Source organism: Staurois parvus, unplaced genomic scaffold, assembly GCF_062004578.1.
Source record: "Staurois parvus isolate SC_StPar_1 unplaced genomic scaffold, SC_StPar_1.0 ptg000449l, whole genome shotgun sequence".
NCBI lineage: Eukaryota > Metazoa > Chordata > Amphibia > Anura > Ranidae > Staurois > Staurois parvus.
The window spans coordinates 5,140,316-5,157,896 of NW_028318245.1; the positions used below are offsets into that span (position 1 = coordinate 5,140,316).

General features: G+C 44.3%; 3 protein-coding genes across 3 annotated transcripts in view; all 3 read right to left on the bottom strand.

Annotated features, from left to right (window-relative positions):
- The window catches only part of LOC149453426 (uncharacterized), a 39,134-nt gene that overhangs the window by 4,872 nt on the left and 16,681 nt on the right, over positions 1–17,581 (bottom strand). Inside the window, exons 9-15 of the mRNA XM_089688644.1 lie at positions 4,317–4,376; positions 4,100–4,223; positions 3,871–3,983; positions 3,520–3,771; positions 3,283–3,418; positions 2,840–3,039; positions 2,602–2,734 (exon numbers count right to left, since the gene is read on the bottom strand). Of these exons, the coding sequence (XP_089544770.1) occupies positions 2,602–2,734; positions 2,840–3,039; positions 3,283–3,418; positions 3,520–3,771; positions 3,871–3,983; positions 4,100–4,223; positions 4,317–4,376 (1,018 nt within the window). The remainder of the gene's footprint in view (positions 1–2,601; positions 2,735–2,839; positions 3,040–3,282; positions 3,419–3,519; positions 3,772–3,870; positions 3,984–4,099; positions 4,224–4,316; positions 4,377–17,581) is intronic.
- LOC149453427 (uncharacterized) lies at positions 4,194–16,177 on the bottom strand. Its single transcript, XM_089688581.1, has 7 exons — positions 15,891–16,177; positions 15,182–15,296; positions 14,634–14,822; positions 14,344–14,547; positions 14,043–14,231; positions 13,833–13,956; positions 4,194–4,474 (listed from the first exon to the last, which is right to left on the bottom strand). Exons 2-7 carry the CDS (start codon positions 15,275–15,277, stop codon positions 4,467–4,469), a joined length of 810 nt encoding a protein of 269 aa, XP_089544707.1. The 5' UTR covers positions 15,278–15,296; positions 15,891–16,177; the 3' UTR covers positions 4,194–4,466.
- On the bottom strand, positions 10,501–13,819 carry LOC149453428 (uncharacterized). The gene has a single exon (XM_089688525.1). The coding sequence runs from the start codon at positions 12,954–12,956 to the stop codon at positions 11,859–11,861; it is 1,098 nt and encodes a 365-aa protein (XP_089544651.1). The 5' UTR covers positions 12,957–13,819; the 3' UTR covers positions 10,501–11,858.

A 17,581-nucleotide genomic window follows, 5' to 3' on the forward strand; every position in this document is an offset into this window, starting at 1 on the left:
AGAGGATTCCCCCCTCCCTCTCAAGAAGAATCCCCCCTCCCCCTCCAGAGGATTTCCTCTCGCCCTCCGGAGGATTCCCCCCTCCCCCTCCAGAGGATTCCCCCCTCTGGAGGATTTCCCCTTGCCCTCCCCCTCCGGAGGATTCCCCCCTCCGGAGGATATCCCCCTGCCCTCCCGCTCCGGAGGATTCCCCCCTCCGGAGGATATCCCCCTGCCCTCCCCCTCCGGAGGATTCCCCCCTCCGGAGGATATCCCCCTCCGGAGAATTCCCCCCTCCCCCTCCGGAGGATTTCCCTCGCCCTCCAGAGGATTTCCCTCCAGAGGATTTCCCCCTCGCCCTCCAGAGGATTTCCCCCTCGCCCTCCAGAGGATTTCCCCCTCGCCCTCCAGAGGATTTCCCCCTCGCCCTCAGGAGGATTTCCCCCTCGCCCTCAGGAGGATTTCCCCCTCGCCCTCTGGAGGATTCCCCCTCGCCCTCTGGAGGATTCCCCCTCGCCCTCTGGAGGATTCCCCCTCGCCCTCTGGAGGATTCCCCCTCGCCCTCCGGAGGATTCCCCCTCGCCCTCAGGAGTATTCCCCCCTCCCGAAGATTTCCCTCCCCCTCCGGAGGATTTCCCCTCGCCTTCCGGAGGATTTCCCCTCGCCTTCCGGAGGATTTCCCCTCGCCCTCCAGAGGATCCCCCCCCTCCAGAGGATTCCCCCTCCAGAGGATCCTCACCCTCCAGAGGATCCCCCCCCTCAATCTCCAGAGGATTCCCCCACTCCCCCAGCAGAGGATTCCCCCCCCCCCTCTCCAGAGGATTCGCACTCCAGAGGATACCCCCCCTCCCCCTCCAGAGGATTCCCCTCCCTTCCCGACCAGGCCATTTTTTGCATTACGGCGCTGCGTTACTTTCCCTGACAATTGCAGGGTCATACAACGCTGCACCCAAATGAAATTTACGTCCTTTTTTTCTCACAAATGGAGCTTTCTTTCGGTGGTATTCGATCGCCTGTGCAGTTTCTATTTTTTTTCGCTATAAAACAAAATTTAAAAAAAAAAACACCCCCAATATTTAGGCCTGATGATTACACCCCCCCCCCCCCCAAACATTCAATTTTTTCTGAGAGCAGGCACACCTAGAGAATAAAATAGCGGTCGTTCATTTTTATGTCACATGATATTACCGCAAATTGGGATCAGGAAACACAAAATGTCACCAAAAAAAACACACCAACCCTCTTAGCTTGAGATTAATAAGCATCCACCCCCCCTCCCCCTCCTCATTTTTCGGGAACGTTATGTTGAGGAATGGAGATGGAACTTCCATATGGTGTCCAGTATCTCCTCCTCATCTGTTGGGAACATGACGTTATATTGAGGAATGGAGATGGACCTTTCATATGGTGTCCAGTATCTCCTCATTTGTTGGGAACATGACGTTATATTGAGGGATGGAGATGGACCTTTCATATGATGTCCAGAATCTCCTCAATTGTTGGGGACATGACGTTCTACTGAGGAATGGAGATGGACCTTTCATATGGTGTCCAGTATCTCCTCCTCATTTGTTGGGAATATGACGTTATATTGAGGAATGGAGATGGACCTTTCATATGGTGTCCAGTATCTCCTCCTCATTTGTTGGGAACATGACGTTATATTGAGGAGTGGAGATGGACCTTTCATATGGTGTCCAGTATCTTCTCATCTGTTGGGAACATGACGTTATATTGAGGAGTGGAGATGGACCTTTCATATGGTGTCCAGTATCTCCTCCTCATTTGTTGGGAACATGACCTTATATTGAGGAATGGAGATGGACCTTTCATATGGTGTCCAGTATCTCCTCCTCATTTGTTGGGAACATGAGGTTATACTGAGGAATGGAGATGGACCTTCCATATGGTGTCCAGTATCTCCTCATTTGTTGGGAACATGACGTTATATTGAGGAATGGAGATGGACCTTTCATATGGTGTCCAGTATCTCCTCCTCATTTGTTGGGAACATGACGTTATATTGAGGAATGGAGATGGACCTTTCATATGGTGTCTATTATCTCCTCCTCATTTGTTGGGAACATGACGTTCTATTACTGATTCTACCAACCTTCCATCTGGCCAGTTACTCATGGATATATTGATGATGTTCTTATTGTCAGAAGTTGAGGTTTCCTAGTCTTTGCAGTACATAAGGATGTGATGGTCTCCCACGTGAACGGATTGCAAGTAATCAGATACACGGAAGGCTGTGTGGATGGGGAATAGTCTGGTTCTAGATAACTCAATAGATTACTGAAAAAATGACTGGATGTGTTCCTTATTACAAAAACTAAAACTGGCTACTAATATCTGTAGAAAAAAAAACATTGTAGAATGTTTATCTGGCGAGTTATCCGATTGCTTTTTGGGAAGAGAAAAATTCCTTTAACCTGAAGAATATTAGGCCGAACATTTTATGGGTATTCGGCTTTCCTCTGGATCCACTACCGCTTTGAGTTATCTATTTTGTTTTGGATTCATTCGAAAAACCTACTGATGTGACAATATAAACACACACTTTATACCCATGAAAGTAAAAGGAAAATGTGAACTATTCCTCGTTTACAGTTTACTTACGTATGTCAATATACAGAGAAGATTCCTCCTGCATAATCATCTCCCCCTCCTCCATAGACTGCTGAGCTCCACCCACCAATGTTTCTTCTTCTTCCTCTTTGATCTCAACTTTTATGACTTTCAATTCTTCACCCTAAACCCCGAAGATGATGGAATACATTTATAAAAATGTTACATAGAAAAATGTCCTCTCATGGTTTAGAATACATTTACATTCTACATGCCTAGTCCCACCTACCTGATGATGGTGAGGGGTGGTGTGATCTTCCTGTGTTGAATCCCAGGAATACAGGGGATGGGGACATCTCTCTGGTGGGTTCCCATTACTGGATCCATCTACCTGATGATGGTAAGGGATGGTGTGACCTTCCTGTGTGGTATCCCGGGAATACAGAGGACGGGGACATCTCTCTGGTAGGTTCCCATTACTGGATCCATCTGTAGGAAACACACACTGACTGAATCCATTGTTTCTATGTGTTTATCAGATGATGGGGGATCTAGGTGGACCCTCCGTACTGCTCTCTCCTTTACAATAAAGTCTCCTCTTACCCGGTGATGTGAGGGGCGGCTGATTGTCCATCATGATGTCCTTATAGAGATCATATTACCTGATATGAAGGTCTACATATCCTCTATCTTCACTCTATATATTTTCTGTATTAAGTGTTCATTACTCACCTGTGCTGTCTAGAGAAGGTTCCTCCTCTTTAGTTATCATCATCCCAACTTCCTCCATAGACTCCTGATAACCCATCACACTCCTCACCTCTTCCTTCTCTTTAACCTCAACTTTCACATAAATCCGTTCTCCGGGCTAAACCAACAAAAAAATAAAATGCAAAATGTGACAACAAATAGGCTGAAATAGAGTAATCTCATACAGTCTATGGTCACCTTTGTGCTCTACCCACCTACCTGATCACGGTGAGGGATGGTGTGATCTTCCTGTGTGGAATCCTGGGAATACAGAGGATGGGGACATCTCTCTGGTGGGTTCCCATTACTGGAGCCATCTACCTGATGATGGTGAGGGATGGTGCGACATTCCTGTGTGGAATCCCGGGAATACAGAGGACCACCCTCCTCCATAGACTGGTGATCTCCACTTATCAACATCTCTTCTTCTTCCTCTTTAATCTCAGATTTGATGTCTTTCAGCTCCTCACTCTAAACCCCAAAGATGATAGAGTGGATTTGAAAAAAAAAAAAGGAATGAAAGACTATATAGAAGAATGTCATTTCAGAATTCCTTTTCAGTTCTAGTACCTCAGTCCCATCTACCTCATGATGGTGAGGGATGGTGTGACCTTCCTGTGTGGAATCCCGGGAATACAGAGGACGAGGACAGCTCTCTAGTGGGTTCCCATTACTGGATCCATCTGTAGGAAACACACACACTGACTGAATCCATTGTTTCTATGTGTTTATCAGATGATGGGGGATCTAGGTGGACCCTCCGTACTGCTCTCTCCTTTACAATAAAGTCTCCTCTTACCCGGTGATGTGAGGGGCGGCTGATTGTCCATCATGACGTCCTTGTAGAGGTCCTTGTGTCCTTCTAAATACTCCCACTCCTCCATGGAGAAATAGACAGTGACATCCTGACACCTTATAGGAACCTGACACACACAATGATACAGTCACCATCCAGACACATCCCTTGTCTGTTACTGGAGAATGTCCCAGAATTCCCGGCACCGCTCACCTCTCACCTCTCCTGTCAGCAGCTCAATGATCTTCTGGAATCTTCTTGGCACTGGTTCGCTCTGTTGTCAGGCGGTGAGGTGGAGGCACTGTGATAGGTGATGTCCTGTGAAGATGGCTGCTGGGCGGTAATAGATCACCAGAATTTTTTCACCACTTTATAATCCTGTGTAAAAAAAAAAAAAGAAAGGTACAGAACTGAAGCATCACTTCCATCGAACCACAAAAATCAGGAGCTTTATGCCCTATTCTATATACTGTAGGGATGTTCATTCCTTCTACTGCCTTGATTAGACCTTGTACTGTAGTTTAGTCGTCTTCCCCCCCATATCCTGATCCAGAGAAGACATGGCGTCCATTATCTCACAGCGATGAGAGCCGACAACCCCAAGATCTCTTCATGGAAGACAGATAAATGGTTCTATATTTAGGATGTATCCGGTCTATAAACCAGAGGCTCTGGATGGACGGTTGGATAAATGGCTCTATATTTAGGGTGTATCCGGTCTATAAACCAGAGGCTCTGGATGGACGGTTGGATAAATGGCTCTATATTTAGGGTGTATCCGGTCTATAAACCAGAGGCTCTGGATGGACGGTTGGATAAATGGTTCTATATTTAGGACGTATCCGGTCTATAAACCAGAGGCTCTGGATGGACGGTTGGATAAATGGTTCTATATTTAGGACGTATCCGGTGTATAAACCAGAGGCTCCGGATGGACGGCTGGATAAATGGTTCTATATTTAGGACGTATCCGGTCTATAAACCAGAGGCTCTGGATGGACGGTTGGATAAATGGTTCTACATATACATCATAAATATATACAGAGAGTGAAATCATCCTTTGGAGATTAAAGACGTCACGGGGACAATGGAGGAAGAGGATGGACATGACGGGGGTTACTGGATGTAAATATAAAATAAGATCTCATTACCTCCTCTGCTGCCAGTTCCAGCAATGTCTCCTCTCTACTTCCTCCCAACTCACCTCTCACCCGGAACTTCCTGTTCTTAAACAAGATCACTTCCTGTCTGTGTATTCCATCACTTGTTTTTTGTGTGTGCTGTTCCTTGTCTTATGCTATATATGAATACTGTTTGTGTTATTTTTTTCATCATCTTGCTCCTTATTCTTCTATTAGGTTACATCCACAAGCAGGTTATACTTTAGATACAATCAAATGAAATGTCTCTTTATATATGTACACGGCTCCAAGAAATGAAAGGAAGACTCATCAGAACTCAATGGGGAGGAATCTCCTGCTGGATCTCTATACTGACATGGACGGGGTGATGTGTAAGGACACCCCATCGTTTGATGAAAATGATCGACCTACAGAGGACTGAATTCAAAGACACCCCGAAATCAAAATGAAGAAATGATGCAGCAGGCGAGTCCATTGTGCTGAAATGTCATTGCAGCAACTCAGAATGGTACTCAGTAGTTTGTATGGCCCCCACGTGCTTGTATGCATGCCTGACAACGTCGGGGGAGGCTCCTAATGAGACCACAGATGGTGTCCTGAGGGATTTCCTCCCAGATCTGGACCAGGGCATCACTGAGCTCCAGGACAGTCTGAGGTGCAACCTGGCAGCGGCGGATGGACCGAAACATGACATACCAGAGGGGTTCTAATGGATTTAGGTCAGGTGAGCGTGGGGGCCATTCAATGTTATAAATTCCTTCATCCTCCAGGAACTGCCTGCATACTCTCCCCACATGAGGCCGGGCATTGTCGTGCACCAGGAGGGACCCAGGACCCACTGCACCAGGAGGAACCCAGGACCCACTGCACCAGGAGGATCCCGTGACCCACTGCACCAGGAGGAACCCACGACACCAAAAGGAACCCAGGACTCCCTGCACCAGGAGGAACCCAGGACTCCCTGCACCAGGAGGAACCCAGGATCCACTGCACCAGGAACAACCCAGGACTCACTGCACCAGGAGCAACTTAAAACCCACTGCACCAGTGTAGGGTCTGACAATGGGTCCAAGGATTTCATCCCCATACCTAATGGCAGTCAGGGTGCCATTGTCTAGCCTGTAGAGATCTGTGTGTCCCTCCATGGATATGCCTCCCCAGACCATCACTGACTTACCACCAAAACGGTCATGCTGAACCATGTTACAGGCAGAACATTCTCCACGGCTTCTCCAGACCCTTTCACGTCTGTCACATGTGCTCAGGGTGAACTTGCTCTCATCTGTGAAAAGCACAGGGTGCCAGTGGTGGACCTGCCAATTCTGGTGTTCAATGGCAAATGCCAATCCAGCTCTACGGTGCCAGGCAGTGAGCACAGGGCCCACTGGAGGCCTTCGGGCCCTCAGGCCACCCTCATGAAGTCTCTTTCTGATTGTTTGGTCAGAGACATTCACACCAGTGGCCTGCTGGAGGTAATTTTGTAGGGCTCTGGCAGTGCTCATCCTGTTCCTCCTTGCACAAAGGAGCAGATATCGGTCCTGCTGATGGGTTAAGGACCTTCTACGGCCTGTCCAGCTCTCCTAGAGTAACTGCCTGTCTCCTGGAATCTCCTCCATGCTCTTGATACTGAGCTGGGAGACAGAGCAAACCTTCTGGCCATGACATGTATTGATGTGCCATCCTGGAGGAGTTGGACTGCCTGTGCAACCTCTGTAGGGTCCAGGTATGGCCTCATGATACCAGTAGTGATGCTGACCCTAGCCAATGCAAAACGAGTGAAAAACAGAAAAGATGAGTAGGGAAAAAATGTCAGTGACCTCCACCTGTAAAACCATTCCTGTTTTGGGGGTCGTCTCATTGTTGCCCATCTAGTGCACCTGTTGGTAATTTCATGAACACCAAAGCAGCAGAAACTGATGAACAACTCCCTCTGCTACTTACCTGAGCAGATCAATATCCCAGGAGTGTCATTAACATGACATTATTATGAAGAACTTTATATTGAATATGTCTCTTTTGCCTCCAATACATCCCTGACTTGTAGCATGGACACGAGACCATAGATCCCAACTGTCCCTAATTTTGAGGGACTGTCCTTCATTTGGAACAAAGTCCCTCTGTCCCTCCTTCCCCATCATTTTGTTCCTCATTATGGTCCGACCCATATACAGTGGGGCAAAAAAGTATTTAGTCAGCCACCAATTGTGCAAGTTCTCCCACTTAAAAAGATGAGAGAGGCCCTATAATTGACCTCAACTATGAGAGACAAAATGAGAAAACAAATCCAGACAATCACATTGGCTGATTTGGAAAGAATCTATTTGCAAATTATGGTGGAAAATAAGTATTTGGTCAATATCAAAAGTTCATCTCAATACTTTGTTATATATCCTTTGTTGGCAATGACAGAGGTCAAACGTTTCCTGTAAGTCTTCACAAGGTTGGCACACACTGTTGCTGGTATGTTGGCCCATTCCTCCATGCAGATCTCCTCTAGAGCAGTGATGTTTTGGGGCTGTCGCTGGGCAACACGGACTTTCAACTCCCTCCAAAGGTTTTCTATGGGGTTGAGATCTGGAGACTGGCTAGGCCACTCCAGGACCTTGAAATGCTTCTTACGAAGCCACTCCTTCGTTGCCCGGGCGGTATGTTTGGGATCATTGTCATGTTGGAAGACCAAGCCACGTTTCATCTTCAATGCCCTTGCTGATGGAAGGAGGTTTGCACTCAAAATCTCACGATACATGGTCCCATTCATTCTGTCCTGTACATGGATCAGTCATCCTGGTCTCTTTGCGGAGAAACAGCCCCAAAGCATGATGTTGCCACCCCCATGCTTCACAGTAGGTATGGTGTTCTTTGGATGCAACTCAGCATTCTCTCTCCTCCAAACACGACGAGTTGCGTTTCTACCAAACAGTTCTATCTGACCATATGACATTCTCCCAATCCTCTTCTGGATCATCCAAATGCTCTCTAGCAAACTTCAGACGGGCCCGGACATGTACTGGCTTAAGCAGGGGGACACGTCTGGCACTGCAGGATCTGAGTCCCTGGCGGCGTAGTGTGTTACTGATGGTAGCCTTTGTTACGTTGGTCCCAGCTCTCTGTAGGTCATTCACTAGGTCCCCCTGTGTGGTCCTGGGATTTTTGCTCACCATTCTTGTGATCATTTTGACCCCACGGGGTGAGATCTTGCATGGAGCCCCAGATCGAGGGAGATTTTCAGTGGTCTTGTATGTCTTCCATTTTCTAATTATTGCTCCCACAGTTGATTTGTTCACACCGAGCTGCTTGCCTATTGCAGATTCAGTCTTCCCAGCCTGGTGCAGGTGTACAATTTTGTTTCTGGTGTCCTTCGACAGCTCTGTGGTCTTCACCATAGTGGAGTTTGGAGTGTGACAGTTTGAGGTTGTGGACAGGTGTCTTTTATACTGATAACAAGTTCAAATAGGTGCCATTGATACAGGTAATGAGTGCAGGACAGAGGAGCCTCTTAAAGAAGAAGGTACAGGTCTGTGAGAGCCAGAAATCTTGTTTGTAGGTGACCAAATACTTATTTTCCACCATAATTTGCAAATAAATTCTTTCCAAATCAGCCAATGTGATTGTCTGGATTTGTTTTCTCATTTTGTCTCTCATAGTTGAGGTCTACCTATGATGCCAATTACAGGCCTCTCTCATCTTTTTAAGTGGGAGAACTTGCACAATTGGTGGCTGACTAAATACTTTTTTGCCCCTCTGTAGCTGGTTATAAAATGCACTATTTATCTAATAAAAAGTGTTTGCCGACGCTACACCTTTCATCCAATTTCTAAATCGCTTCCAGTCCGTGTGCTTTCACCCCCTTCCAGTCCGGACACATTCACCCCCTTCAAGTCCAGACACATTCACCCCCTTCCAGTCCGGACACTTTCCCCCCCCTTCCAGTCCGCACACTTCCCCCCCTTCCAGTCCGGACACTTCCCCCCCCCCTTCCAGTCCGGACGCTTTCCCCCCCCTTCCAGTCCGGACACATTCACCCCCTTCCAGTCTGGACACTTTCACCCCCTTCCTATCCAGTCCATTTTCAGCTTTCAGCGCTATCACACTTTGAATGACAATTGCACGGTCATAGAACACTGTACCCGTATGAATTTTTTAGCATTTTTTTTAGACATATAAAACTTTATTTTGGTTGTATTTATTCACCACCCTGATTTTTATTTGTTTTGCTATATACATGAAAATGTCCAAACCTTTTGAAAAAAAAATGTGTTTTTCTTATAAAATTTTGCAAATAAATAATCTTTCTTCATAAATCTTGGCCAAAATTTATTCAGTTATCTTTTTAGTAAAAAAAAAATAACCCAAATTAGTTTATAACCAAAAATTATAATTTTTCAAAAATGTTAACATTTTTTTTTTTTTGTATTATTGTTTTTTTTTAACATACTGTCACCCTAGCAGTATAGTGTCACCATGGTGACACTGTACTACTTGTGGGGGGGTGATGAAGATTTTTTTTTTTTTACACTGATTGCTTTTACACCCATAAAGGCTGTAAAAACAATAATTTCTCCTTCTCTCTGGCTGCATTCTTGCAGCCATTGAGAAATACTGTGAGAGCTGTGATTGATCACAGCTTGTCACATAGTACAAGGCTGCTGTGGATGGCCTTGTACCATGTGATCTCTGTGATCATTCACAGATTTTACTAGTAGTAAGCAATGATGTCAGAAGTGACATCTTGTGTACTATTCTGCATGTGATCACTGATTGGCCAATCAGTGATCACATGATCGGGACATCTGTGTGAGCGATCCGGACACAGCGGGCACCGGATTGCAATGCCGTGTGCACAGGCAGGGAAGCAGGACGTTTATAAACGACCACCCGCCCCTGCACTGCTCCCGTCCAGCCAATCTAACTTTTGTTGACATATTATAAGAATGTCTAATCTGTAATTTGATGCCTTTTGGAGATTTTTCCATCTTTCCTTGGCTTCTTCATGCATATTAATACAAATTTTTAGCTAGGGGGCCCAAACTTTTGATCCCCACTGTATGTGGGCTGGACGGGAAGGGGTTAAGTAATACAAAAATCTTTAGTTCATATACAGATCCAGGTATCTCTGCAGAACAAATCGACCCATTAACAATTTCATCTCCCCAGCTGGTATACTCCCCCCTATGGACCCTGCCAATATTTACATTTCTCTCATGGATCAGTATATTCGGTAATCATTTTGTCTTTATTGAAGAAATCACAATAACAACCTCATACAACCAAGGCTTTCTTTTAATGATATCATTTTGCAAAAACAAACATATTTTCTTCCATTTTTAATAAACGAACTTGTAGACAAAAATGTCACAAAAAAAAAAAGAAAAAACAAAAACACTCTTTTTGCTCATCGTGGACATAAAGTATACATTTCCTTCTACAATCTGTCCTCTTTACAGTGAAACGAAAATTAGGACTCCGGGACAACACACGGTTATTTACCAATTCAGTTTTCAATTTTCAATTTTTTTGTAATGTCAAAAAAACAAAAAAGAAACATAAAAGTCAAAGAACAAAATGAATAGCAATGAAAACCGTGAGTCCATGGTTAGAGAAAAAAATGGAAGAAAAATAATAGTTACGGGGAAGAAGGAGCTCATTAAGGCTGATAAAGAGTGAACCAATGTTACTTGGCATCTATCTCCCATGTGAACGATGTTCATAAACAATGTTCCTTTGTATCTCTCTATCTCCCATCTAAACAATGTTACGTTGGATCTCTCTCCCATCTGAACAATGTTCCTTTGTATCTCTCTATCTCCCATCTAAACAATGTTACGTTGGATCTCTCTCCCATCTGAACAATGTTCCTTTGTATCTCTCTATCTCCCATCTGAACAATGTTTATAAACAATGTTACTTTGGATCTATCTCCCATCTAAACAATGTTTATAAACAATGCTACTTTGGATCTCTCTCCTATCTGAACAATGTTTATAAACAATGCTACTTTGGATCTCTCTCCCATCTAAACAATGTTTATAAATCCTGTGTCAGATGGCTGGTTTCTATGACATCAGTAGCCATTACAGCTGTGGGATTTTCACAGCATCTCCAGGCTGTCATTTTGATGGCAGGGATTTGCTATCAGGTAGGAGAGTGGAAGAGGGGAAGGAGGACAGGATTTGCTACACAGGCCCTGTGTACTTTGATGCAGTTTTGTGTGTGTAGCACGCCCAGTGGCCACAACCAATTAAGTTCCCCAGTCCAATAATAAATCTCAGTTTCTCTCCCTGGATGGGACAGAAAAGCATCTCTGGCTCACATGGGCTGTAGAGACATTCATCCCTGACATTGTGCATATATATGTATATATACCCCAAGGTGTGCAGGAGCAGAGTCAGGAGATGTAGGAAGCAGAGATCACAAATGGAGCGTCCAAAACCAGAAGAATTCAGCAGATGACTCAGTAATGCTGACCCCATCTATACCTGAATTACCCCTTCAGAGGGATGTACCCCCTTGAAAACAAAATGTGATCATACAGTCGTTCTATGGACTGAACAAATCATCCTGTAAACAATCACCACACATTTGCCAGCAGCATCAACAGGGGTATGTTCTCTGATACCTAATTAGTGGAGTGAAACATTTTCCACACTCGGCATGAAGGAGGACGCCTGTTCACCTGTGTGAATTCTCTGGTGTCTAAAAAGGTCCTGTTTCTGAGTGAAACCTTTCCCGCACTCTAAACATGAATGTGGACGCTCACCCGTGTGAATTCTCTGGTGTCTACAAAGGTCCTGTTTCTGAGTGAAACCTTTCCCGCACTCTAAACATGAATGTGGACGCTCACCCGTGTGAATTCTCTGGTGTCTAAGAAGCTTCCCTTTCATAGTGAAACATTTCCCGCACTCTGAACATGAATACGGACGCTCACCCGTGTGACTTCTCCGGTGTATACAAAGGTCTCCTTTCCGGGAGAAACATTTCCCGCACTCGGAACATGAATAAGGATGCTCACCCGTGTGAATTCTGTGGTGTACAAGAAGCCTCCCTTTGACAGTGAAACATTTCCCGCACTCGGAACATGAATACGGGCGCGCGCTCGTGTGAATTCTCTGGTGTTGAAGGAGGTTTTTTTTGCTGGTGAAATCTTTCTTACATTCGGAACATGAGTATGAAAGCGCGACTTTGTGAATTTCCTGGTGTTTGAAAAGATATCCCTCAGTGGCATAACATTTCCCGCACTCTGAACATGAATAAGGACGCTTTCTTGTGTGACTTTTCTGGTGTATAAGAAGGCCCCTTTTACTAGAGAAGTACTTCCCACACTCTGAACACGGATAAGGACTCTCACCAGTGTGGACTCTCTGGTGTCTACGAAGTCGTCCTTTGTTAGGGAAACACTTCCCGCACTTGGAACATAAAAATGGACGCTCACCTGTGTGAATTTTCTGGTGTTTATGAAGGGATCCTTTCTCAGAGAAACATTTCCCGCACTCCGTACATGAAAAAGGACGCTCTCCTGTGTGAATTCTCTGGTGTGTAAGGAGGGTGTCTTTTCTAGTGAAGTGTTTCCCGCACTCTGAACATGAATAAGGATTCCCACCCTTGTGACTTTTCTGGTGTGAAAGAAGCTTGTTTTTTTCAATAAAAGATTTCCCGCACTCTGAACAAGAAAATGTCACATTGGCGTGCGTTATGAGATGTAGAAGTAGTTCAGATTTCATCTGAAAATATTTCCCGCACTCCAAACAAGATATAGAAATCTGTCCTGGATGAACTCCTTCATGAGATAAAATATGAAGTTCATTCCTGACATGATGGCCATCTGTTAGCAAAATTAAAAAAAAAATTACATTTTGACCAATTATATGTGAAAAAAATCAATCAAATGAAGGAAAATACATTCCAACCAATAATCTGATCTTGAGAACAGCAATTGTTCACTGAAGACACCGTTATATTGAGGAATGGAGATGGACCTTTCATATGGTGTCCAGTATCTCCTCCTCATTTGTTGGGAACATGACGTTATATTGAGGAATGGAGATGGACCTTCCATATGGTGTCCAGTATCTCCTCATTTGTTGGGAACGTGACGTTATATTGAGGAATGGAGATGGACCTTTCATATGGTGTCCAGTATCTCCTCCTCATTTGTTGGGGACATGACGTTATATTGAGGAATGGAGATGGACCTTTCATATGGTGTCCAGTATCTCCTCCTCATTTGTTGGGAACATGACGTTACATTGAGGGATGGAGATGGACCTTTCATATGGTAGATGGATCTACAATATGGTAAAAGTTGCTTCTTAGGTCATAACTTCATGATATTTGTATGTCAGTACTCCTCAATCATTAATTAGAATGTGAACTTTTCAATGCTGGACAAGGTCAGCACACACAATACAGAATTATGCAGTTGAATAATAGTCTCATCTTACCAGAGGCTGAGACGTTCTGTTAATTATGTAACATTTTGCTCAATATATACCTCATACTCAAAAGCAAAACTAAAAATGTGAATACTTTCTGAATTAATGCTTATTGAATTGGACCCTCCGTACTGCTCTCTCCTTTCCAATAAAGTCTCCTCTTACCCGGTGATGTGAGGGGCGGCTGATTGTCCATCATGACGTCCTTGTAGAGGTCCTTGTGTCCTTCTAAATACTCCCACTCCTCCATGGAGAAATAGACAGTGACATCCTGACACCTTATAGGAACCTGACACACACAATGATACAGTCACCATCCAGACACATCCCTTGTCTGTTACTGGAGAATGTCCCAGAATTCCCGGCACCGCTCACCTCTCCTGTCAGCAGCTCAATGATCTTCTGGGTGACTTCTAGAATCTTCTTGTCATTTCTCTCAAGAGTCAGGAAGGTAGATGGAGACGCAGTGATGGGGTTTTGTCTTTCTCCCATTCTTGTGAACAAGCGGGGACTTTTCTTTTCTGTAATGTTCTCAAGAGATGTCTTCACAACTACAACCCAGTCCTGTGATATTCAGAAAATAATATATTAGAACCCCCCTCACCTCTCCAGACAGATTTGAGTCTTAGGATTAGAGAAGAGTGATGTCATGAGATTCTCCCAGAATCCTCCTCACCTCTCCAGTCAGCTGGTAGATAATCTTGAGGGTGAGATTTAATATTGCCTCGTTCAAGCAAAATGTATCTTTTATTAACTTTTCATCATTCAGGATCTGCTGATTGTCCATCATGACGTCCTTGTAGAGGTCCTTGTGTCCTTCTAAATACTCCCACTCCTCCATGGAGAAATAGACAGTGACATCCTGACACCTTATAGGAACCTGACACACACAATGATACAGTCACCATCCAGACACATCCCTTGTCTGTTACTGGAGAATGTCCCAGAATTCCCGGCACCGCTCACCTCTCCTGTCAACAGCTCCATCATCTTCTTGGTGGCTTCTAGAATCTTCTTTTTGTCACATAAAGCAGTCAGGGACACGGATGAAGGGACAGAGATGGGTCTCGGGGTTCCTCTTCGTCCTTCTGACTCCCGGTGATGTCTACTGGAGGTCACATCCTCACCAGATGTCTTCTTCACTACTGTGTAACCCTATTGAGAGACATCATTAGAAATGCTTACTGAACTGAGGCTGTGAAATTTCCAGAATCTCCCCCATATTATTGTGCTTTTCGCTGACAAATCCAGCTCTGTTTTAACAAATAGATGATTGTGTAATATTCCAAGATACCTCTTGGGTTCTCTGGTCCCATTTGTGTTTTATTAATAGAGATAAGAGTGATGTCATGTGACCTCCCAGAATCCTCCTCACCGGTCAGGTCTGTGTTTTATTAATAGAGATAAGAGTGATGTCATGTGACCTCCCAGAAGCCTCCTCACCTCTCCGGTCAGGTCTGTGTTTTATTAATAGAGATAAGTGATGTCATGTGACCTCCCAGAATCCTCCTCACCTCTCCTATCAGTTGGTAGATGATCTCCAGGGTGAGGTGTAATATCTTCTCGGTCATGTGATTTTGGTCTTTGTCTATCATCCTCATTGATGTCATGTGATCTATACAGGACTCTCTGTAGATGGATAATAAACTGAGAATTATCTGGACTATACCAGGATAAATAATATCTACACAGAGTTCCTCCAGAGTTCATACTGCTTGTTATACCAGATTAGATGTCTTGTTTATCAATGTAACTGAAGGAAAACCAGAGATTTTATTTCTAGCTCTATATTTAGGATGTATCCGGTCTATAAACCAGAGGCTCTGGATGGACGGTTGGATAAATGGTTCTATATTTAGGATGTATCCGGTCTATAAACCAGAGGGTCTGGATGGACGGTTGGATAAATGGTTCTATATTTAGGATTCATCTAAACACATTTTAAAGCATTACTCCCTCTATCTTTAATAAACATCGCAGTGACTATGGAGGAAGAAAGAGGATGGACATGACTATAGAGGAAGAGGACGGATATCACAGTGACTATGGAGGAAGAGGACGGACATCACAGTGACTATGGAGGAAGAGGATGAACATGACTTTTGAGGAAGTGGATGGAAATCACAATGACTATGGAGGAAGTGGACAGACATGACAGTGACTACAGAGGAAGCGGACGGACATAGTGGTAATGATGGAGGAAGTAAAATAAGATATTATTACCTCCTCTGCTGCCAGTTCCAGCAATGTCTCCTCTCTACTTCCTTGAAACTCACATCTTATCTGGAACTTCCTGTTTAGGAATTACATCACTTCCTGCTTGAAACTGACACCACTTTTGGTCTGTACTGCTCACTCCACGTAATAAGTAAGATCAGCGTTGTGTGTGGAGTATAAAAGGTTCAGCCCAGGTGGTTTTCGATGACTGAGCACTGAGTTCCGGCACATTCCTCTTATGTGGTATATCTTCCAGGGGCGGACTGACAACTCATGGGGCACACAGGTAATAGGGGATCATAAGGCCCCTGTGTTCTTGCCCAAACTCAAAAAAGCCTATGAAAAAGGTACCAGGAGCATCTCATGGGGCCCCCTACTGACCCTGGGCCCTCGGGCAGTGCCCGAGTTTCCAAATGGTCAGTCCGCCCTTGATATCATCCATTTGTAACATTTCTCATGTCTTCCTTATATAATAAATTCATCTAATAACACTTGGATAAAAAAATCGATATTTTGTGATATCTAGTGTGTCTACTTTAATGATACTCAATGGTATACGATGTTATGGATACATTGTTTTTTTTCTATTCTTTTGTTTCCTGTATTTTTTTAGAACTATATCAAAATATTCTTTTTTCATTTTATGACCATACCCGTGGTGTGATGGTCCTCAACAGTGTATAAAAAAAGGGCTGGTGGTCCTCAAAAGTGTAGAAAAAAAGGGTTGCTGGTCCTCAAAAGTGTACAAAAAAAGGGCTGGTGGTCCTCAAAAGTGTTAAAAAAAGGATTGGTGGTCCTCAAAAGTGTACAAAAAAAGGGTTGGTGGTCTTCAAAAGTGTACAAAAAAGGGCTGGTGGTCCTCAAAAGTGTACAAAAGAAGGGCTGGTGGTCCTCAAACGTGTACAAAAAAAGGGTTGGTGGTCTTTAAAAGTGTACAAAAAAGGGCTGGTGGTCCTCAAAAGTGTACAAAAAAGGGTTGGTGGTTCTTAAAAGTGTATAAAAAAAGGGCTGGTGGTCCTCAAATGTGTACAAAAAAAGGGTTGGTGGTCCTCAAAAGTGTACAAAAAAAGGGCTGGTGGTCCTCAACAGTGTATAAAAAAAGTGCTGGTGGTCCTCAAAAGTGTACAAAAAAGGGCTGGTGGTCCTCAAAAGTGTACAAAAAAAGGGTTGGTGGTCCTCAAAAGTGTACAAAAAAAGGGCTGGTGGTCGTCAAAAGTGTACAAAAAAAGGGCTGGTGGTCCTCAAAATTGTATAAAGAAGGGCTGGAGGTCCTCAAAAGTGGTAAAAAAAAGGTTGGTGGTCCTCAAAAGTTTACAAAAAGAGTATCATGATTAATGTGGATCTATATTGCTGTATGATGTGATTGATGGTGGATGTACGTTTTTTTATTTTTTTTTATTTTTAATCAAAGGACTTCTGTGTTTTTTTTTGTTGAATGAGTAAGGGTTAAAAGGTTGTTAAAGTGGACTTCTAGGTTTCGATAATTCCCCCACCCAGAGACCCCCACATTCATTGGGCCAGAGTTGTGGGGCAGAGGCCCTTTTCCTCATCCACATAGGGGCAACGCGCTTTGCCCCAGGTGGGTACCCCCCTCCCCATGTTGAGGACATGCGGCCTGGTATGGTTCGGGAGGGCGGGAGGGTATGCATGCCTTGGATAAAGGTCTGGTATGGATTTTGGAAGTTTCTTGATTTTTG

Coding starts and splice junctions, on each gene's coding strand:
- LOC149453428 (XM_089688525.1), bottom strand. CDS start 12,956: ATGAAATCTGAACTACTTCTACATCTCATAACGCACGCCAATGTGACA.
- LOC149453427 (XM_089688581.1), bottom strand. CDS start 15,277: ATGACATCAATGAGGATGATAGACAAAGACCAAAATCACATGACCGAG. Junction 14,548..14,633: donor TGGAGCTGTTGACAGGAGAG/GTGAGCGGTGCC, acceptor TGTGTGTGTCAG/GTTCCTATAAGGTGTCAGGA. Junction 13,957..14,042: donor TTGAGCTGCTGACAGGAGAG/GTGAGCGGTGCC, acceptor TGTGTGTGTCAG/GTTCCTATAAGGTGTCAGGA.